This window comes from Corythoichthys intestinalis, chromosome 4 (genome assembly GCF_030265065.1).
Source record: "Corythoichthys intestinalis isolate RoL2023-P3 chromosome 4, ASM3026506v1, whole genome shotgun sequence".
Taxonomy (NCBI): Eukaryota; Metazoa; Chordata; class Actinopteri; order Syngnathiformes; family Syngnathidae; genus Corythoichthys; species Corythoichthys intestinalis.
Window position 1 is genome coordinate 12448298 of NC_080398.1, and position 24246 is coordinate 12472543.

The 24246-nt window shown below is 38.0% G+C and overlaps 1 protein-coding gene across 3 annotated transcripts in view; it reads left to right on the forward strand.

The window, feature by feature from the left end:
* Positions 1 to 24246, forward strand: part of fhod3b (formin homology 2 domain containing 3b) — a 173097-nt gene that overhangs the window by 128168 nt on the left and 20683 nt on the right. Inside the window, exons 6-17 of one of the 3 annotated variants that reach the window (XM_057834776.1) lie at positions 8279 to 8373; positions 8826 to 8937; positions 11739 to 11833; positions 12444 to 12587; positions 12676 to 12917; positions 15156 to 15266; positions 17535 to 17582; positions 18416 to 18505; positions 19264 to 19398; positions 19477 to 19527; positions 20530 to 20720; positions 22399 to 22953. In XM_057834776.1, the coding sequence (XP_057690759.1) occupies positions 8279 to 8373; positions 8826 to 8937; positions 11739 to 11833; positions 12444 to 12587; positions 12676 to 12917; positions 15156 to 15266; positions 17535 to 17582; positions 18416 to 18505; positions 19264 to 19398; positions 19477 to 19527; positions 20530 to 20720; positions 22399 to 22953 (1869 nt within the window). The remainder of the gene's footprint in view (positions 1 to 8278; positions 8374 to 8825; positions 8938 to 11738; positions 11834 to 12443; positions 12588 to 12675; positions 12918 to 15155; positions 15267 to 17534; positions 17583 to 18415; positions 18506 to 19263; positions 19399 to 19476; positions 19528 to 20529; positions 20721 to 22398; positions 22954 to 24246) is intronic. The other 2 variants (XM_057834777.1, XM_057834779.1) reach the window with 2 other exon arrangements.

Here is a 24246-nt window from a genome sequence, read left to right on the forward strand (position 1 = left end):
TTTCAGTAAATGATACTGTAGCCATTCAACTTCTGCCCAAATGCATGATGGGAAATGCGACCATGACTGTGCGTAGTATATACATAAAACTGTGCCATAATAGATTGAACGCGACAATGCGTGAGTGGGTAGTGCAGCGCATGCATTAATTGCGTTAAATATTTAAAAGTTATTACCACCGTTAACACGATAAATTTGATAACCCTAGTTTAAGCCAAAACTAAAGACTCTGGATGAGTGTAAGACATTTTGTCTTTAACGTTAAATACAATTAGAAAACGATTGAATAAAAAATATATATATATATATAATATATATATATTTATATATTAGGGCTGTCAAACGATTAAAATTTTTAATCGAGTTAATTACAGCTTAAAAATTAATTAATCGTATTTAATCGCAACTCAAACCATCTATAAAATATGCCATATTTTTCTGTAAATTATATATATATTCTGTAAAATAATTTCTTGGAATGGAAAGATAAGACACAAGATGGATATATACATTTAACATACGGTACATAAGGACTGTAGTGGGCATTTCACTCTACTGTCATTTAAATCTGTCTATGCTGTCCTCACTCCGAAGCGTCTACTTTTTACAAAGCTAGACAGCTAGTGAACGACGCCTTAATAATCAGACTTCTTCCTTTTTCATCTGATTTATTAATAAAATGGCCTCAAACCATTGTCCTCTTTAGACCGTAGTGAAACTACAAAAAAAAAGGACACAAGCATTGCATTAGCAACAATGTTAGCTTAGCACGCTATACAGGTTCACAAAAAGCGTCTCATACAAAAAATATAACATTTCGCTTACTAACATAATATGTACATTCTTTACAACAACCATACTTACGGACAAATCTTGTCCAAGGATCATATAAGCACAACATTACAACGTAGGCGTCAGCCCAAGACGTCGTGCAGCCATATTGAACTGGCAAGAAAGCAATAAACCATGTCGCAAAGCGACCACAAGAGTTCGCTGTTAGACAGCACAAAAAACCTTGCTGTAAAACTTACCAAAAGGCAGAATACTGTCTGAGCGGGACATGTGCGTTAATTGCGTCAAATATTTTAACGTGATTAATTTTAAGAATTAATTACCGCGCGTTAACGCGATAATTTGGACAGCCCTAATATATATATATATATATATATATATATATATATATATATATATATATATATATATATATATATATATATATATATATATTAAAAAAAGGCATGTCCGATATTTTTTTGCCGATTCCGATACTTTGAAAATGACGTGATCGGACCCGATCGGCACTACAGTTTGTGACTTTCTAGTTTGTTACAAAAGATAATCCAAGCATTGGCTTATTAAATGGTCAACATTGGAAGCGCTAATGTGTCATTTATCGTCAGCAACGCAATCACATTGTGTGATGACTCACTGAAAAGCCTCATTAAGGCCAAGTATCTTCTCTTCAACCTAGCAATTGCTTAAACATTAAAGAGGAGTCAAACATTGGCATACTGTTGGTTGACTAGAAACGATATAGTATACTCGCCTAAGTATCCTTGAGCAAGATACTGAACGCCACATTGCTCCTGGTGCTGCGTCACCAGTAAGTGGATGGCGATGTAGTGTAAAGCGCTTTGAGCGCCTTGAAAGGTGGAAAAGCGCTATACAAGTATATAATACCATTTACCATATCACCATGGAAAAATCCGGAAAGTGTGTTAGTTTTTAACTGTCTGGGTGTTGCATTCTGGAGTCAATAGAGCAGCTGTTCATCATGTCATTACTGCTGTCACCCATCCATCAGCAGTGTGACCAAGAAGAACGGGGGGAGTTATGGGCGAGGTGCCGCTTGAGTCCACGCTGACTGAAGAGGTTAATCGTGTTTTTTATAAACACACTCTGATATGCTCTGCCCCGACTTTCCAATTGTGCACGCCACCGCTCAGGGCTCACCACACGAGGGTACTGTCAGGAATGCTCGGGCCTGACATAATGTGAGTAATTACAGTAACTCTGATTGATAAATGATGAAATGTAGCATCCACGGACACAAGCACTCACACACAGCTAGGACTATATGCCAGCTGCACCTGAGAATTCTGGCTTATCTTTGGCATGCTGATCATTCTTAGCCCCTCTGTAGATGGTATGCGACTAAAGGTGCAGCCTCATATAATCATGACATGAGTAGCAGTGGAAGGTAAGTTGTTAACAACTGAGGAGCTGTCAGTAAGCCTATGTAAGTCTTGGCTATTGGTCATTTAAAACCTGCCTCATTGGGTCATCATATCCAGTAGAATTTTATAACTATTCAAAGCTCCCATTGTTTATTCCTTGTGATTTAGGAGGATAAGTTGTTCAAATGTTTTGAATGGTTAGCATGTCCACCTCACAATTTTGAGATTAAGGGCTGCCGCCTTCATTTGTGGAGTTTGCATGTTCTCCCCGGGCCTGCGTGGGTTTTCTCCGGGTACTCTGGCTTCCTCTCACATCCCCAAAAAAACACGCATGGTAGGCTGATTATGAGCAGGTATGAGCGTGTGTGGAAATATTTGTTCGTCTCGTTGTGCCCTGCATTTTGCTGCCAACTAATTCCGGGTGTACTACCCATAGTTAGCTTGGATAGGCTCCAGCACCCCGCGGCACGAAAAAAGATTAAATGTTTGTCTTCTGTTGTCGCACCCATAGTAGAGACTTGGGACTTCAATGTTTTGACTGTTGGACAGAGGTGGGTAGAGTAGCCAAAAGTTTTACTCAAGTAAGAGTAAAGTTACTTCAAAATAATATTACTCAAATAAAGGTAAAAGCAGTCATCCAAAAAATGTACTTAAGTACAAGTAAAAAAAAAAAGTTTTTCTTCTGAGCACAAATTTATCGATATTAACCGTTGTTATAATGATACGCTACAATAACCCATTACATAAACTAGAGCTGGGAATCTTTGGGCACCTAACGATTCGATTACGATTCAGAGGCTCCGATTCGATTATAAAACGATTATTGATGCACCCCCCTCCTTTTTTTAAATGTTTTGTACATTAGTTCCAAAATTGTTCAGAAATACTCTCAGGCTAAACCAAACTACTATTTCAGTATCAAGATAACATATAACAGTAAATAAAAAACTCCAGTCCCGATTCTGTATCAGCAGCTTTAAACTACATTCAATTAATTTAATGTTGTGAATCAACCGTTAAAGTTGTTAAAATTGGTCCCGTTATTCCATAATTTCCCTTTTGTCTACTTTCGACATGTGAAAGTTTTAAAACTATTTTAAAGATTTAGGAGTATTTTAGATAAAAAGTTAATTAGGTTTGCTTGGAAGGTTCGCTACAACAGCCTTGCAGGGAAGTGTACTGCTTTAAGATGGCGGCCATTTACTAACGCCCGCATCTAGCTTTTTGTAGATGTGCGGCTAACGCTACCGAATCTATATTGCATCTAGTCCTATATAAATGATATCTACCGTAACATTATGTGGATGTACTTTGTAGCAGCTTTTTGGCAGCAGTCATGTATGTTGTTGTGTTTTTTTATCTCGTGGCATGAGTTGAGCTAGAGCCGTGAGTTGAGCGTTGGCATTACCCGAGCGGCCGGGTAATGAGAAGCATGATGTTTAGCTACTCTCGCTCCGTTCCTCATTGCGTCCCGAAGACCGCGCAGCGCGCTGAGTGTGTTGTACTTCCGCTTTACTTGGCATATTTCAATAATCGGAATTTGGATGTTTGTGAATCATTCTCGAATCTTCCACGGCCGAATCGCGAATAATCTAAGAATCGGAAATTTTGCACACCTATAACATAAACACATTCAGCCAAAGAAATACCAAAAAAAAAAAAAAAAAAACACTGAATTCCGATGACAAAAAAAAATTACATAAATGAAGCATTATTCTTCCCAAGAGCATGATTGCCCTCTGGTGGAAAAAAATGGATCCTAGTTTGAATAGTGAATACTGTAGTTCCTTCATAATTACCGTTTTGGCCCGAATATAAGACGGGTCTGATTATAAGACGACCCCTTCTTTTTCAAGACTCAAGTTTGAAAAAGACTTTTTGAACACCAAATTCATTTTTATACAGAAAATAATTACAGTACATCTGAAACTAAAGTGCAATCACATTCGTAAATGAATGGCTTCTGGTTTTTGAAATGTCAATAAACCAATCTATTGTGATAAAACAACAAAATTGCAATAACTGCATTAACCATCAAAGTGAGGTCTAACTGTACTCTTGAAACAAATCTGAATAAGGAAAAACATTAATATAATTTAAAAAATGCAAACTGGTTACACTTGAGAGTAGCTGAGATCTGTCATGACAGAACATTACTCCTCAAGTTCAGTATTCGCTGCAATGATATCTGGCGCCATCTAGCGTCGTGAATGGGTATAATGTCTACACCCCGAATATAGACGACTCCCACTTTTTCAGTCTTATTTCAGTGCAAAATACACAGTCTTATATTAGGGTCAATACGGTACTATCATTAAATCAAAAGGATCATATCTCCGGTTTCCACTGGTCAATCGGTGCCAAATAAAACCTGGGAGAGAGTTTAAAATCTGCGATCTTTCGAGTCATGTTGAGGATAGCGCTCAATGTCAAATACTTCATTTTTTATGGTGCTTTATCGATACCACATTTTTGAAAATGCTGGGGGGAACATAGAACGGCAAGATTGCGTCTGATTATTAAGTCATGTGATTATTGTTGCTATGTCTCATTAGCGAAATTGGTAGAGCTACTCTTGGCATCGCTAGCAAATATAAATAAATAAATCTAACATGGAGAATAAAGAGTAAAAATGTAACGACTCTTGTGTAGCCCAAAGTAGCGGAGTAAGAGTAGCGTTTTTTCTTCACAAATTTACTCAAGTAAAAGTAAAAAGTGTGGCTTAAAAAAACTAATCTTTCAAGTACATTTTTCTCAAAAAGGTACCCAAGTAGATGTAACTCATTACATGTAACACGTTACTAACCGCCTCTGCAGTTGAAGAACATAAGCCTAAAATTTCAAATAACTATTGAACACAAGTTGAATACCAATTTAGAAACTGAAGTGAATTTGGGACAAAATGACAGTAATCTAATAATTTCACTTTTTGAAAGAGTATTAGTGAACGAACTTAAAAAGGTTATTTTATCTACATGTGCAATCCAAATTCCAAAGAAGTTGGGACATTGTGTTAAACATAAATAAAAAGAGAACACAGTGTCCCAATTTCATTGGAATTGGGGTTTTATTACTGCTTGCATCAGAGACATGTTTGACTTCATTTTCCTTCATTTTTAAGTACATGACAATTATGCATAAGTTGTACATAAAATGTTAGTATTTGTATGGATTTTAGCCCTTTGAACAAAGTTATCTCTTCACATTATTGCTTATTAACGTTAGGTAGAATCCACACAAATCTACAGTTGAATTGCATCCGGCAAATTTACTTCGTTGGATTTATTGATTTCGACCAATTTCAATGTTACATTTGTGTTTGTCTTTGTTGTCCAATACCCCTCCCCCTTCCCATTAGCTGATTAATGGCAGTAGTGGGGTCAAGCTGGGCTCATCCTGTTAGCGTGAACGCATTAACCCCTTGATGTGTGTACGGATGTAACCACTGAGGCTGTACTAAGCACCTACTGTTTGAAGGGGGGAAAAAAAGAACTTTAACGTTTGTCAGTCCAGCTGTACTTCCCCTTCCCCCAATTCCCTCTTTAACAGAAGCCCCACACTTGTCTGACCCGAGCTCTTCCCCACTGAGATCCCTTGGCTCTTATTTTCTTCTTATTTATGTCTCCGCTTACACATGGAAGTCGTGTCAGCGTCCATCGAGGCGGTCTGCTCAAATATTTTCCTTACAGTCATGTCAGCCGACTTGAGGGATGAGTGCTTCAAGTTGTTTTTTCGAGTTTCTCCCGGACAGTAGCTCAAGTTTCGATAGGGGGCACAGCAATATAATTAACACCTTTCACAACAATACACATCTGTTTGTGATGTGTGCTTATAATGTAGGCTTAGGTCACACTCCTTCTCATGTACTAGTATAAGCAGACTACAAAGCATTTTGTTTTTAAAACAGACGATGGCATCCAAATGTAACGGAGGCTAAAAAAAAGTTCATCTCTGTAGGTTTATTATCTTATTTTACAATATGAATTCATATTTTGAATGATTTAATTAAAATATATTTCAAAAACTAATTATTTAAAGGAAACAGGTGTGTATTCAACAACATGAATGAATAGAAAATGAATACTTAATTTTAGGGCTGCAGCTGTGGATTATTTCAGTAGTCAATTAATCCATCAACTACCGTAATTTCCCGAATATAACATGCACTTTTTTTCTCCAAAATCAACTTGTAAAATCATGGTGCGCATTATAAACGGGTACATGGATGGAGACAGAAATATACATATATATATATTTTTTTATTTTTAATTGACACGGCCACGTTGTGTTGAAGAAATGTATGCGGCGATCCGTTGCCGACTATTACGGTACGTGACGTCACCATTTTGTTTCAGTAATACTTCACTCTAATTGGCCGAATGATTTCGTCTGTTAAATTCTACTTTTTTCACTCTTCATTAAGTACAAAATTTAGTTTGTTGAACTCATTTGAGTCAACGTTTATTGCAGCTCCACAACCCTGATCATAACAAACGTAAGCACACAGACTTTCTGTGTCCGTCAACTATATCTGTCCCTCGGGAAACTCAAACCTTTACTGTCGTGTCGACAGCGATGAGCTCTCACGGATTTCCGACTTACGTTCTCACTTTCATTTTACCGTATCAATCCATGGAAGAAACATTTATTCATCATGATGAAACAAGCAAGTTATACAGCAGCCTTTAAAAGAAAAGTCACATCTGTTTTGTTTTCTCCTAGATTCTGGTAAATTGGAGAAGTTGTCAAATCATATTATTACCGTAAATATTGTCAGTTTATGGTAATGTTTTGAACTATCAATGTGCTATGCTTGTGCTGTGTTTCACCAGTCAGTAAAATGACATTTCTGTATCTGTACACGAACTCTGTTTTCTTGCATTATTCTATTTATTTGTGCTGAAATTAGGGTGCGCGTGATAAACGAGTACAATAATTTTCCCTAGATTTTACAAGTAAATTTGGGGTGCGCATTATACACGGGTGCGCCTTATATTTGGGAAATTACAGTAGTTACTTTGAATAATCGAGTAATCGGATTAGGAACATTTAATGCAATGCAGAATAAATTTTTGTAGATTAAAACAAAGGCCTGCTAAGATTGCACTTTCCAGAGAGCATGAAATGGCGTATACAAAATAAAATTTCCGAATGTTTCATCACACTATACAGAATTACACTTTCATTTAAAAATAAATTAAAATACATGAGTTTAACCTCAAACCGGTATAACAAATAAATAAATGAAGATCTAAGTACAACAAAAGACGAATTGGCAAACTTGCATAGCAAAAGTCCGCTAGCATAAATGCTATAAAATGCTAACTTGTTTTTACAATGGTCTTAACAAATCGTTCAAACACTTATTCTCAATAAAAAACGGCTAAATATACCTCTAAACTAACTTATGAATGCATAAAAAACATATTTGCTCAAACAAAAACTTACCAAATGTTGGTCTTAACAGGGAGCAGCTGGATTCAGCCATGTTAAATGAGTTATGTCATATTCACTGTTGCCACAAGAGAGCAGTGGATCCACCCAAATCAATAAAACTAGATGCAAACACTTTCAAAATAACCATGACAACGCCACTCTAATTAAACAAATACTCGAAGCAGCAAAATTTGATTGGAAGCTTTTTTTTTTTTAATCAAATTACTAGAGGTAATCGATTAATCGTTGCAGCACTACTTAGTTTAAAGTCTTTTGTAGTTTAAGAGCAAAAATTATGAATGTGTTACTAAGGTAATGTAAATGCTCAGTTGGTCAGATTAAATATCAGCCATTGTGTACTGTACTTAGCCCAGCATGCAGCTAGCTACATTTTATGTTTTACTTCCAAAAATTCTGATTCTGACATTCTTTCTTTCAAAAGAGGCCAAGACAACCTGCTGTTCAATGCTGAAATTAATGCTGGACAAAAAGCATTGAAAATGTCATCGTTTTTTGACTTGTTTACAGAAAGACAGATTTGTACATTGAAGACAGCAACACTTCACTTTATAGAATGATTAACACAATCATTCTTTTACGTCTTGTTTTCTCTCTCTCTCGCTCTCGCTCTCTCTCTCTCTCTCTCTCTCTCTCTCTCTCTCCAGCTCTTGGACAGATCATGCTTTTTGTTGATGGCATGAATGGCCTCATTGCTCATAATGACACAGTCCAATGGCTCTACACCCTTGTTGGAACAAAGGTAAATGATAATAATAATAATAATAATATTCCAAAATAAATGAATAAATTTGAGAGATCTATAATGATTCTGCCAGTAGCGTGTGTGCGCTAATCATGAACAGTAAATTCTGAAATGTCACTCTCACAGCTTTAAACCTTCATGTTATTGTAGTCAACTCAGCCCCCTAGTGGTCACGTTGTTGCACGTGCAGAAGCCATGAGTAAATCCTCTTGTTTACTTTATGTAACATATTTTAAATAGTCTTATTTATAGGTTTAAAATTTCTTAAATTAGCATCCTGTATTGTCAAGTTTTGCTTATGTTTTAGAACATCATTAATGAACACAGAAAAAAAACACTTGTTAGATGACATCATTATAGTCTGAATGTACGTTATGAACATTTCAGTGTTTGAATAGATCATATAAAGTGTGTTTATTGTTATTAATTGTACTTTTCTTACTGTATAGTTCCGTCTGGTGGTGAAGACGGCCCTGAAGCTCTTGTTGGTATTCGTGGAGTACACAGAGTCAAATGCGGCCCTGTTCATTAAGGCCGTGAACGCTATAGATGCCAAAAGAGGTAAGGTGACACCCCAGAACACCAGTGTGGGTGGATCAATACAAATTAGCACAGTCTTTTTCAATCATTTTTGTATAGTGAAGTCACTAATTGTAGAGGAATGCGCTTCATAATTAGATCAGTGCCTTCGTAGAGTTTAACTTAATCTCATTTAAATCCACTTGTTGAAAATATAAATAAAACTCAAAATGCTTTGAATGATAAGCTGACCTAGAAAAAAGAAATCTATATGGGTTTCAGCACCAAATTAGGGAGCTTTATCATTCCCGATTATATCCCTTAAATTTTGCATTCCTCCATTGAGTAACTAAAAAAGTGTTGCTTAATGATGCAAGGTTTTATGCAAAGCATTTTAAAGTATCTTTTTCTAGTTCTGTAGCTAAACTGAGCTTAAATGAGTATCTTCTTGCTACACCCTGCTCATTAACAACAATAATGAAAATATACCCTCCTTGCTCAAGGTAATTTTAAGAAACAGGTGTATTTTATTCATTTCAGCACCATCGACCTCAAATCAAAATCAAATTTATTAATTTAGCTCTTAACAAAAAACATGAAAGGTCCTCAAAGTGCTTTGCAAGTTGCAACAATTAAAAATATAGTTCATGATAAACATAACGCACGAATGTATTATACAATAAAATTGAGGGACTCATTGCGCTAAAAGTCAACACAGATAATAAAACAATAAAACACAGAAAATCCGAACACATTAAAACACTTAAGAAATATAACCAGGCTACCCTAGTCAGGAGAAAAGGCAAGCCTGAAAAAGTGTGTCTTTAACCTCGATTTAAAAAGGCCTAGATCAGGGGTGGGCAAACCGGTCCTCGAGGGCCGCAGTGGGTCCTGGTCTTTGTTCCAACTGATTCAGCACACACAGTATAACCAATGAGGTTTCAGTGGAAACAAGGAGCACTTGACTGCAATCAACTGATTGCACTTGTAAGAAACCAGATTGGTGAAAGGCTGTCCTCATGATGGGTATGAACAAAAACCCGCACCCACTGCGGCCCTTTGTGGAATTAATTGCCCACCCCTGGCCTAGATGGAGAAGAAACTGGCCGGTAGAATGAAGAGCCCAGCCAGAGTTCCATCCATCATCTACTGCTTCGTCCGGGGTCGGGTCGCGGAGGCAGCAGCTTTAGCAGGGAAGTCCAGACTTCCCTCACCCCAGCCACTTCCACCAGCTCCTCCGGCGGGATCCCAAGGCGTTCCCAGGCCAGCCAAGAGACATAGTCAGTCCAACGTGTCCTGGGTCGTCCCCGGGGCCTCCCACCGGCGGGACATTCCCGGAACACCTCTCCAGGGAGGCGTCCAGGAGGCATCCAACCAGATGCCTGAGCCACCTCAACTGGCTACTCTCAATGCGGAGGAGACCCCAGAGAGAGCGCTCTCCAGCACATCCTCTGAGGGCTCCAAAAAGAGTGGGTACTCTGAGCTTCTGTTCGGTGCATAAGCACAAACAACAGTCAGGACCCGTTCCCCCACCCTAAGGCAGAGGGAGGCTACCATCTTGTCTACCGGGGTAAACCCCAACGTACAGTCACTGTGGGCAACTCCAGAGTGGAAGAGAGTGAAACCCCTCTCGGAAGGATTGGTACCAGAAGCCAAACTGTGTGTGGAGGACAGTCCGACTACTTCTAGTCGGAACCTCTCTGGCTCACACACCAGCTCGGGCTCCTTCCCTGTCAGAGAGGTGACATTCCACATCCCAAGAGTTAGCTTCTGTAGCTGGGGGTCGGACCACCACGGCCCAAGGCCTTTGGCTGCCGCCCAACTCCCTACGCACCCGACCCCTTTGGCCACTCCCACAGGTGGTGAGCCCATGGGAAGGGGCACCCACGTTTGCTTTTTGGGCTGTGCCGGGCCAGGCCCCTTGGGAACAGGCCCGACCACCAGAAGCTCGCCTTCGAGCCCCACCTCCAGGCTTGACTCCAGAGGGGGGCCCCGGTAACCCGCGTCCGAGCAAGGGAAAACTGACTCCATTTGTGTTCATCATCACAAGGGGTCTTTGGAGTCATGTTTTGTCTGGTCCCTTATCTAAGACCTGTTTGTCACGGGTGACCCTGCCAGGGGCATAAAGCCCCAGACAACATAGCTCCTAGGATCATTGGGACACGCAAACCCCTCCACCACGATAAGGTGATGACTCATGGAGGGGCCAGCCAGAGTTACGGAGGGTTAAAATCTCCGACAAATAGGAAGGGGTCTGGCCATTAATAAAATTAAAAACAAACAGTAAATGTTAAAAATCAATTTTATAATGAACTGGAGCCAGTGGAGTGATGATAGTACGAGGATAATAAGTTCACATCTGGGTGTAACGCTTAAAAATCGAGCAGCAGCATTTTGAACAAGTTGCAGACAAGAAATAGAGGACTCAGGAAGACCTATTTTAATGTGTGAAGACATATCCCAAGCAGATTAGTCACACTGAATATTATTATTGCGAGGTTTTTGATCACTAATGTGCAGCATCAATTTGAAACAATGTTGGGGCTTCACAATGGAGTACTGGTTGGCATTTACGCATCACATGAGTTTGCTTCTTCACCCTTTTGTATGTGTGGGCTTTCTGTGAGTAAATTCACAAAACAAGCATGTTCGGTTATTTGAAAACACCAAAAATGTTCATAGTAAGTGTACATGTTTGTTTGTGCTAAGTGATGTGATTGATTGGCAACCAGTTCATTCAAAAGTCAGTTGAAATAGGCTTTAGCTTACAAGTGTTCTAGAAAACGGATTGATGGCTGATTTTTCAATGACTTGCTTCTGTTGTTTATATTTTATTACTCAAGGCACAAAACTATGGGGAAACATCATGGAGATCCTGAATGAGAAGGATGGAGTAGATACCGAATTGCTGGTGTATGCAATGACGCTCATCAACAAGGTGAATTGCCTTTTGGCATTTTACAAAACTATTTACTATACAGTATGTAAAAATAAAAATAACTGGAAGTGTTAATATACTTGAACTTGCATTGAAGCCTCTCCAAATCACTAACTAACAACCAAGTCTAAATTTAGCTTCTCTCTGACAAAAAAACAAAGCTGGGGTCTCAGCCAATATCGATCACTTAGTTATACTTTTGCAATTCCTATACTACAATACTTGCCTATCTACAAAGCAGATAACACTTTGTTGGCAAACCTACAGTGTTTGATTCAGTGAGTGTTTTAGAAAAACAAAAAAGGCAAATACTGTAGGTGACAGTTTTGCTGAATGAGAGGACAAAATGAGAAAAGGTACAGTTTTGACATGTTAACCACAAAAATGCAGTCGATTTCTGTATATCTTCAATCTAGAGAGCTATGACTCACTGTTCATGTAATGATCAGGTGTCCCAAAGTAATACAATGTCTGTTTGCAATGTCATTCGCTTCTCATTCCTTAACTTTTCTTTATCATATGTATTTTTTCACAGATCCTGAGTTTAATTTTTTTCATCCACTTTTACATATCTATTTATAGCTCTTACCTGTATGTGTGCTTGTTTCAGACTTTGGCCGGTCTGCCAGATCAAGACTCTTACTACGACATGGTGGATTGTTTGGAGGAACAGGGTATCGAGGCCTTGACAAAGAGACACCTAAGTAGGAAGGGCTCTGACCTTGACCTTGTAGAGCAGTTAAACATCTACGAGGTCAGGAAGTTTCTTATTAAGACAATTGACTATATTGTGATGTAATCATATTATTGTGACTGTTAGCTGACTTGTCATTTTGTCCTAGACGACTCTGCGCCGCGAGGATGGTGACGATGAAACACAGTTGCCTCCAAGCGGCAGGAAGGCGCGCCGGCGGGCGAGCATGAGCGGCACCAATGAGCGGCGTGGGCTAGAGCGACGACGAAGCCGCAGACATTCGCTTCAAAACAATAAAGGTCAAGACTCGGCGCTAGCATCGCCGTGTGGTCCTCGTGGAAGCAGCTACCTGCCGTTTGGTGGCCAACATGATGAAGACATCAGTGAAAGGTAAGGAGCGTTGACTATACAGTATATAAAGCTAACATGATTTTACTACACAACGAGGAGCCACTTCAAAATGATTGAAGGCATCTTGTGTGTGTCTCAAGCCAGACTTCCAACAATGTGTAAATTGAGTCATATTTTATACATTGTTTATACACTGTTTTCATTTTGTGGTTTTTGTATTAGTGCCAGCCTGAAAACAAAAATAGGGCCGTATTGCATTAGTATTTTAGGTCTTGCCCCTCTATTTAAACTATCACCTAATCATCGGCACCATTAATGCATCACATCCTAGCCAGGTTTTGAAATAGCATACCAATTAAAGCTTCTGGTAGCTCCCAGGTCTGGCCAGTCATGTGATACCTGCCCACTGCAGGAAATTCTAGCGGCCTTTGAAGATCAACTTTTTTTCATTTTGTTAATGAAAGCCAGAAGGCCCGTGTCGGCGATGGATCTAAATAGCAAACGGGAAACGAGACTCACGTGCGAAGAGGTAGAACAGGAAATAACACTGAGCATATCTGCTGCAGCCTTTCACTCTCCCATCATTGAAAGAATCAAGTCCTCGGTCGCGATCTCTATCGGATTGTTTCTTTTATAATATTTGACATACCTGTAAATACCCCATATGTTCTTACATATTTGTTTACCTCTGCAAAGGACATTCTAATTCCATTTGTGTGTGTTTATAACCATATTAATGCCTAAGGAAGAAGTGTATGTTTTCCGTTGGATACTTTGAATATTACCCAGATCACAATATTTAGCTGCAATTTATTATTATGGAAATGTTGAAGTTTTTTCATCACAGTCAATATGAGTGGTAAAATATTAAATAATTCAACCACTGTTTCAAAAAAATATCTTTTTTAGAGGTATCCCGCATAGACATGTGCCGATTACCGGTTTGAAGGTATACCGTGGTATGAAAGCGTCACGGTGTCAAAATCGCAAAAAAATTCCGTCACACCCGTCCCTATGGTATTAGCGATTTTTTATATCCCAAAAATGCAGGGAGAAATCCCTCGCTTGCAGCTGCAAGGCTCAACCCTCCCCCACCAGTTGTTGCTCAGTGTCAGAGAGTCAGATGTGCTACACAATGGCTGGAGGAGGTGAAACTACCGAACTTTTTTTTTTGAAGAAAACAAAATTGCTGGTATGGGAATATTTCGGCTACAGAAAAGTTACAGACGCCCGCAGCTTAGAGGAGGAGGGCCAACCGACACAAAACTAAACTTGTTTGCAGAGGGTGGCTGCCGCAGGAGGCAATATCTCCAATATGATATACAAAATTAAAGGTTAGGAAACACTGCCATAAATGTTTCCCACCAGCTATGGGAGTATAACAAATAAAAAATCCTGTTCAATGGGAAAAAAATTTTAAAGAAAAAAAAAGTAACTCAAAGTAAGTGCCTCAAAGTAACACATTTTAAAGCTGTAATTGAATTGTGATATTTTTGCTTACAGTTATCATACTGTCACTCTCATACCGGTATACCTAATCCCGCATGAAGGAACAAGAAATTCTTTAACCTCCTTTTGGTGATGATCTGTATCAAGTCGGAATAATTTATTTACAATGTCAGTCAATATGGAACCATGCGAACCTCAGTGAACCAAGTAGCCTGCTAACAAGCAAATGGACAAACTCAAATATAATGATGTACTTTATGTGAACTAAATGGCTTTTCATCCAGATTTGTGATTTTGCACAGCATTCGAAAGAAATAAATGACTTTGAAATCTGAACCGTACAGTATGTACTGGTACTTTATAATTGGTCGCAGCATTCCAATAACAACCAGCTAATTGGCAATCATTCGTCCACCTGTGTCTGTCTTCTGCACTGCTTCCTGCATGTGTGTTTTCAGTGTTTCCCACAAAATTGATAAAAACCCCAAAATCAGAGCCCTTTGATTTCTAATTTGTGTGCTAAACTGAATTAACACAAAAACTAGGCATGCAATGTCGCCTGATTTGAATTGTTTTTAGTATTGTTTACATACAGTCATTTTGGATTTAATGACTTCCAGAAGTGGAAAAAGTGATGAGTGAAATACTCCAAAGCTTTGAGGGGGAAAAAAAACTATTTGCATGGGAAACAGTGAGATTTGTGAGCATGTTTGTTGTGTCTCTTCAAAGTCATGTTTGCTTCTGTGTCCCTTCACTTTTCCTGTCATACTTCTCGTTCCTACGTCCTCCCTTCCCTCCTTGCAACCCTCAAACCATACCCTACCACAGAGATGAGGAAGAGGAGGATGAGGAGGATGAAGGAGAGGAGGATTTGGAGGAGGAGGAGGCAGATGATGAGAGTCCTCCAGTCACCGAGTCCTCTAGGCAGGACGGTCACAGGTATTGTGGGCTGTCTCTTCGATGGGATTCCAATTTAATTGCCCAAATGTTCCCTTTGCAGTGCAATCCGTTTAGATTAGCAAGAGCAGACATATCAAATGGAACCCTTCCCTTTAGATCATTTTACCCCGAAGAGCACAACCTCCTGTATAAAGAATTATATGCACAAAAATAGAACTGACCTTAGCAGAGACACATAGAGAGGTTTGGTTTATATGCGACTTAGCAGTTTTTCAGGCTTGTGGTCTCGTTACCACCATATTTAAAGAAGGCTTTGTGTATGTGACCCACCCACTGTGATAAACATCTAATTGTAATTCTAGCTATTATGCTTCAGGGTCAACTTTAATGGACACCCCTACGGTTTCTAATCATTTTTATAGGGTTTACTCAGCTTAGTTACTGTGAGTTTAGAGCCTCCATAATGAGTAAAATGGATAGTTGTTCAGACTTTTTTTTTTTTTTTTTTTAAACCTTATGGTTTGGCTCATCAAAACGATCCTCTATTCAGTTCCATTGATTGCTGTTTTTGGCCTTTGAGTCCCAAAAGACAAAAAAAAGCTTGAGCACCATGATATTCTTTCTCGTGTCTATTGCATATTGAAATATGTTTTGGTCTGCAGTGTATCCCAAATGTAGTTATCTAACTATCCCCTTCCCTAATGTCTATATATAACAGCTTTTTAATTGTATATTAAATCCATGGTAAATTTGCTCCATTTTTGTTCCCCCCTGCCTCCTAATTTGATGAGTACTGTTTTTCCACACAGTTACTAAAACGCCTCCTTTCCCACCACAATTTGTCTGACATTTGAAAGATTTGTGGTTAAAGGGAAAAAAAGGAAATAGCAGTACTGTAGTTACCTTTTTATTCTCAAGTGCTGGAAACAGTTATTTTGAGATTTTTATCACTCATCTGTCTTTCATTCTTGATTCAAACCACCATGAAAACAAGACAATTCAACAATTAGGGATTTTAGAGTGAGTCAGTTTCTCTCTGATCACTGTTTACAGAGTTTATAAAAGAAATAGCATTGAGTGTAAAGTTTGCTGTACATGACGAAGGGGAAAAAAAGTACAAATATATATATATATATATGGCAGAAAACACAGACAAGGCTGAAAAAGTTGTTTCTGCTCTTGCACCCCTTTTTCAAATAAACTGCTGTATTTTAAGCCAAAAGAACTGTTGTGTTTGATAGAACAATATGTCTATATGCTGCCATAGCAGATTCATGGCGCAATAAGCCCCCGAACTATTTTTAATTTGTCAGTTTTACCCTGTACAGAAGTCGCGCAGCCGCTTTCGTTTCAACCTAGCCTTAAAAAGAAGGTAAGTAATCGTATTTATTATTCGAAATATCTGTCATTTTTAGCTTAGAATCATTAATTGATGTCTAATATTCAGTTTTAAAAAAAAGACTTTAAAAACTGTGGCATTTTCCCCAATATGTTAGATGATAAATAATCGATCCAAACAAAGAAAAAGATTTTTTTTTTTTTAAAAAAACGTTTAAAAGGGTAAATATATGAAAAAGAAAATCTTCACCACTCCTTGATGTCTGCGATTTCTGCATCGCAACCCTTGTTATATTACCATGTTTCACCCATAAAATCCCCAAAAATCCAGCTGTGTCCATTCACAGCTGTGTCTTGACACTCAGTGATACATGCTACATGGAGTTTTTGGATCGAAACAAGGTAAGTACACGATAATGTCTCCTTAAAGTCATGGCGTCTTTAATTCTGCTCTCGCGTGCTCTCACCTTCAGATAGGGTTTTGCTGTTAAAAAAAATTTTTTTTTTTTTTAAATGTTCTCCAGTTCAAAATTTTTCTTCCCCCAGAAAATTGAGATTTTAAGCTTTCGAATGATGTATCACACATGCGTATCAGACAATTTTGAAAGTTGGCCAAATTGGGGGTCTCAGAGCGGAACTTCAAGTCACCTGAGTGTTTTCTGCCATATATATATTTTTATGGAATTCCAAAAATAAAACTTTGGCTGCATTCAAGTAAAATACACAGTGAATTAATGAATATATAAATAAATTAAAAGACTGATATTTTTTGCGTTGTATAGTGTTATAGTTTTTTTTTTCCCCCATAATCCCTCTTACTTGCTTATTAGCATATGCGTTATTAGTAATGCTAGTTTGATTTACCTTGAACCTCCTCCACCACCATCTATTTCTTGTGTGTGCATGTAAAACTAACAACTTTATCATTTCACTGACACATTTTTGTTTCTGACTTTCTTTCATCTTCAGTATGACAGAAACATCTAACACGCTTAGAAAGACTTGCTGGGCTGAAAGGTAAAAGCAGTCATACTTGAATAATGCTTGTACATTATTCAAGAATGTAATTAGTGATTTAAACCTATCTATTGTTAAAGGCTGAAGGCATGTCAAGTCGCTGTTCATGTTGTTGTTGTTGAGGGATGTTTACACTATCATTTTTTATTGTGTTCCTCCATATTTCATGGGCAGATCACAATGAAATTTTGGTAGGTATATTTTAGAGATGTATACACGCCAATCCTTGGAGCCCGACTTTTGACTTTTTTTGTCTCAGGACTGATTAATTAATTGTAGACCGGATGCCAATAGGTTAGAAGTTAGCCAGTAGAGGGCCTTTTAGTCATGGCCTTCAGCCTGCAGTAGCACACTAGTGTTATATTTATAGCGGCTGCTGCCGTTATGAGGTTGTCGTTTTGGTTTGACTGAATGGTAAGTTTTCAATATTATGTGTTAATGTAATCTATTGACATGTTGTTATTCGCCAATTTAATTTAAACCACTCAGATTGTCTGATAAACAATGTACAGTAAGTTTTCTGGATGAACTTAATTTAGATTTTGGCAATACAATGAAGTGGCCATGCATTCACATTTTGGCACTTGCAAACTCATCTGTTTGTAGAACCACCCCGACCCCGAATGTACCTACTCTTCATTTCTGTTCTTTGGCCAAAATACTATCTATTACCTTATCAGCTTTGTGTTGCGCCTTGGTGTCAGTGTTGAAGTGAGTTGAGGCCCTTCATTTTGAGAAAAATAGACCACTGCCACCATTTTCCTGAGGTTGACTGTAACTTGAAAACAGTACATTTTATTATTTAAGGATTAATTCCATCCATCTGTTTTCAGGGTTACTTCTAATGGAGCTCTACATTCTGGCACATCCAGCCATCGCTTTACGAGCACAGCAGCCTGCACACCAGAATCTAAAACTGACAGGTCAGTCTGGATAATAGTCTAGATCAGGGGTGTCCAAACTTTTTGCAAAGTGGGCCAGATTTGGTGCGGTAAAAATGTGGGGGGCCGACCTTGGCTGATGTCCTTTACGTAGAACAATATATTTAAGCAAATTTTAGCAAGCCATTCTGTGTGTCACATTTGCTTTATTATTATTTTTTTTAAATAATAATTTCAACAATCTCGCAACTAGCCTTTGTTGCGTTCTCTTTCGACTCTTGGGCTCTTGCGAAATACTGCTGCTGTGAAATTAAACTGGCTTCAAGTTGCTTCAATTCGCTTCGCTGCGTATCTTCCCTGTAAATTTGTCGTACATGTCAGTGAGTCTTGTTTGGTAATATCGCCTAACATTGAACTCTTTAAAAACAGTGACTATCTCTGCAAATGAGGCAGACACAGTTGTTGTCAACTTTCTTTTTTTTTGTTGATTGTCGCCATTTTAGAAAATTAGAAGTAAAGGGTCACACAGGATAATTTTGCTTAGAGTGCTGCTGCTTTTTAGTGGGTAAATTTAGTATGTAAGCTAGTTCATATGCTGGTAGCAGTACTGCTGACCAATTTATTAAGTCTGTGTGCGGACCAGACGTTATTGATTTTTTGACAGGTGCTGGGGGCCTGATGAAATTTGACCACGGGCCGCATTTGGCCCCCGGGCCAGACTTTGGACATGTCTGGTCTAGATTGTGTGCATCTATAAAACGATCATATATAAATTGTAGCTTTGTGCTTTTTGCTTGCAGACCTGCTTTAGGAGGCCTGCTGAGTTCCTCATACAGGCAGCATCAAGAGTCTCTGGCTGCAGAGAGGGAAAGGAGGCGCGCAGAACGAGAGGAGCGTCTGCAGCGGATCGAAAGGGAGGAGAGGGACCGCTTTAAGTCAGTCTCACCTTGCAAAACACAGCATTGATATCATATTTTGAATCCAGACAATAATTCTTGTTTCATCTGTCTCAGTCGAGACTACATTGATAAAAGGGAAGAAGCAAGACAAGCCAGAGAGGAAAGGTAGGGTTTTAATATTAACCTTCAATGTTGTTTTATTTCCAAAGATTGATTTCAAAATAAAAATCTTGTAACGCTTTAAATTAAATGTAGAGCAGATGTAAAAGGAGTTTCACAAAGCCCCACACGCTGAATGAGCCTGCCAGGGCCCCTCTAGGCCTGTTCACTATTAAGATATCGCAAATTTAACAGGACAAGTGTGTAATTGTATTTTGGCATGAATGTGGCCTATAGTTTCCTTGAAAGCTTTATTGCTCATTGTTTCACCATCAACCATTTCACCCCACTAAATTGGTAGAAGTGCTCACACTTTTACCTTATTAAAGAAATAAAGCCAAATCTACTCAAGTACCGTATTTTTTACTCAGTTACTTTCTAGCACTTGCTCTGTGTGTTGGGAAATGTCTTTAGAGATACAGGGGTTGGACGAAGTAATGGAAACGGCTCACATTTTGGCATCATAATCATTGAACATAATTGTTAAAGAATGGCATGAGGAACATTCTAATGAAGTTGAGCCTCTCGTATGGCCGACACAATCCCCAAACCTCAACATTATTGAGCATTTATGGTCAGTTTTAGAGATTCTGTTAAGACGTCGATTTCCACCGCCATCGTCTCCAAAAGAGTTCGAGGGAATTTTAACTAAATGGCTTAAAATTCCTATGGAAACAATTCACAAGTTGTATGAATCAATACCTCGGAGAACTGAGACTGTGATTGCCGCAAAAGGCGGACCTACCCCGTATTAAATGAGTTTTTGTTAAATTTTTGGGTGTTTCCATTATTTTGTCCAACCCCTGTATCTTTAAAGTATATTAATTAGAGGTCTAAGATCTTTGTGAAACTGTCACTGATTAGAGGCTATAATAATCAAAATCTAAAGATAATTCCCATCACCATTGGGATATTTTTCATTTCAGCCAAGTGAATTTGTGTGGTTACTAGTTCAGAGCAAAGTGACATTATCTAAATGAGTGAGCTATATCCTCATCAACGTGGCAGGTACAAGGCCGTGGAGAGGCAAGCAGCCGAGGAGTTTGAGCGAGAGCGGCCCAGAGTGCCTGTAAGAGGACGTACGGAGATAACGCTGTGTTTGAGTTCCAATCCCGCCATCCGCTCGGCGTCCCGCTGTGTGACCACTTCGTCTATCGCATCACAAGAAGATAAGACCCCAAATGCTCAGCAGAAGACAGGTAAATGTGATTTGCCTGAAAATTGATCATCATACAGTTTGTAACCATAAGAACAAGGAAATACAGTACATAATATGAACTATTAAATTTTAGGAAGCAAGAAAATACTGTCTTGTATAGAAAGTGAAAGAGATATGTTTAATTTTTCCCTGAATACATTTTTTACTTGCCTCAGGGTGTCTAAGGGATAATTAACTTCTAATTCTTACCAGTTATAGAGATAAATGAATAACCTACAGTGATCCCTCGCTACGTCGCGCTTCAAACTTCGCACCCTCAGTCCATCACGGATATTTTTTTCAAGTAAAAAATTAGATAAATAATTGCAGTATTTTATAGAGCTGTCCCGATCCAACCACGTAGTCTCTCATTTTCGCTCCTGACACTTTTCTTGGTCAGGTAGTGCACTGAAGTTGCTTATTTAAGTTAACAATGATTGAATGACGGTATGGTTTGATCTTGCCAGAGACACTGGGAAGCCAAAACTTTAAAGCGCTGCATCGGTCAATCATTGTTTAAGTTTTTAAGCAGTTGCTGTGGCAACTTATTGTGGGTAAGTGAGCAGCGTCAGCGGATTTGAGTGGACTCACTCAATGAAACATTTAATAAAGACAAGCGTTTTTCTACTTTATTCTTGTTTGAAAATAATTCAGTGGGACAGTAACATGTTTAAAACTTCTCAAAACCATTTGAAGTGCTTAAAAACATTTATTAATATATGTTTTTTTTTTTTTAATACTTTGGGGAAAAAATTGAAAAAACATGTCTTATATGCAATGTTGTTAATAACAGCCTTTTTTGGGGGGATGGAAAAAAAAACATGAAAAGTAACACCAGTTACTTTGCCAAGTAACTAATTACTCTTACATTTAGGTAACTGAGTTATTAACTCAATTACTTTTTGGGAGAAGTAATTAGTAACTGTAATTAATTACTTTTTTTAAAGTAAGATTAACAACGCTGCTTATAGGTATCTTTCCAATGCTAAATCTGATTAAGTACACTGAACACAAAAGGGGGAAAAAAATTCTTGTGGGGGGCGCTACTTCGCTGTTTTTCACTTATCGCACCGGGTTCTGTTCCCCATTAACCGCAAAAACGAGGGATCACTGTATTCCCATCGATAGTATATTCAGAACAGAGTGGAAATCCTGACCTACGCCAAAATAACATAGCAAAATGATTAAATATTGAAAACTAGTAGTATTTTTGAGTAGCAGGTGTCAAGTTTACTGTATTTGGGATTCTTGTCTTTTTGTTTGTTTGTTTGTTTGTTTGTTTGTTTGTTTGTTTGTTTGTTTGTTTGTTTGTTTGTTTGTTTAATAGTTGAGGAGATCACTGCCACGATGCATTTCATGGGGTGTGAAATTTTTAATTTGGCCATTTATAAGTTCATTAGTTGTTGTTGTTTTTCTTCAGAGCGTGAGGTGGGGATAAAAATCATTAAGGACAGAAGATGTTAGGGACTACTGACACCATAATTTTGCTTTTATTCACTTGCTTTTTGAACCACTAAAGATAATCCCCAAATATATGGCAACATTTGTCATTTTCATCTTTTTTAAGTACTAGTTAACTTTTTTTATAACAGTATCTGCTGTGCAAAATTATATGTACTTTGATAAATGTTTTTTTTTGTTTGTTTTGCTTTTCTGAAACTATCCAAAATCCCTTTCAGGAACGGAAACAATCCCGGAATCAAAACTTGACTCTCCAACAAGAACAAAAAGTCCAACATCAGAATCAACAAGATCAGAACTTTGTCCTTCACCTCCCTCGCAACCAAATATGGCTGTGAAAGAGCCGCCAGAAGACTCTGAGGATGTTTCTGACATTCAACCAGTTCAGAATGTAGTTGTCGAGCCAGAAGGGTGTGAAGAGGGAGGAGTGGACAATGAAGAAAGACAGGAAGAGGGGAACCTTGTAGAGCAAGAACAGTATGAGACTGAGGGAGAAGGAGAAGAGCAGGTGAATATGGTGGAAGTGGCTGATGAAGCACAGGACTCTAGTATAGCAGTAGTGGATTTAGAAGATGTTGAGTTAGAGGAGAATTGTATGAGGGTTCCCATTATAGAGAGGGATGTCGAAGAAAGTATAGTGTTAAGCGAGAAAGAGAGACAGAATGAGGAAGTGAATGAAAAGGACAACTGCTCAGCCTCCAGCATCTCCTCCACTAGCAGCACTTTGGAGAGAGAAGAGCGTGAGGACAAAGTCAAAAATGACATCGAAGCAGGTATTATTTGTTTTGTATATTTCTTAATAATCCAAACAGCAGTAAGCAAATTTTGTGATCAAGGGCCAGATTTGATTTTTAAAACAGATGGACCAGGTCATTTGTACAGGAGTTTATAAAATGGTTAAAATAATGTGATTTATTTTAATATTAAAAGTAGGGCTGTCAAAATTATTGCGTTAACAGGCGTTAATTATTTTTTTTAAGTAATCACGTTAAAATATTTGACACATTTAACACACATGCCCCGCTCAAACAGATTAAAATGACAGCAAAGTATCATTTACACTTACTTGTGTTTTTTGGTGTTTTGCCGCCCTCTGCTGGCGCTTGGGTGCGACTGATTTTATGGGTTTCAGCACCATGAGCATTGTGTAATTATTGACATCAACAATGGCGAGCTACTAGTTTAGTTTTTGATTGAAAATTTTACAAATTTTATTAAAACGAAAATATTAAGAGGGATTTTAATATAAAATTTCTAGAACTACAAGTATTTCTATCCATGGATCGCTTTAACAGAATGTTAATAATGTTAATGCCATCTTGTTGATTTATTGTTATAATAAACAAATACAGTACTTATGTACAGTATGTTGAATGTATGTATCCGTCTTGTCTTATCTTTCCGTTCCAACAATAATTTACAGAAAAATATGGCATATTTTATAGATGGTTTGAATTGCGATTAATTACGATTAAGTAAGTTTTTAAGCTGTGATTAACTCGATTAAAATTTTTAATCGTTTGAGAGCCCTAATTAAAAGGGGGGGGGAATGATAGAATAAAATAGTCTTTTGTTTTGTGAAAAATGTTCCTTATTTCACATTTGTGTATTATATGCACTCTCAAATTTTTGTTATTTTTTACATGAAAATAAAAAAATAATTACATAACTAAGTCAATTTCTCAAAAGAATTTCTCATTTGCCTTGTATTGAATTGTGCATATAAATAAATCTGCCTTGCCTATTTATATTGATGTTAAGAGAAATACAGATGCTCAATTTAAGGAAAAAATGGCTAAATTAATGTGCCACATATTACAGGACTCTTGATAATGTAAGTGTTTAGTGAACCGCATTGAAGAACCGAGTGTGCCAAAGGTGGCCCTCGGGTCATTATTTGCCCACCTCTGATGTGCAGTGGTATGAAAAAGCCTTGTGGAATTTCTCACATTTCTGCATAAAATCACCATCAAATGTGATCTGACCTTTGTCAAAATCACACAGATTAAAATACAGTGTCTGCTTTAACTAAAACAACCCAAAAATTTATAGGTTTTCATATTTTA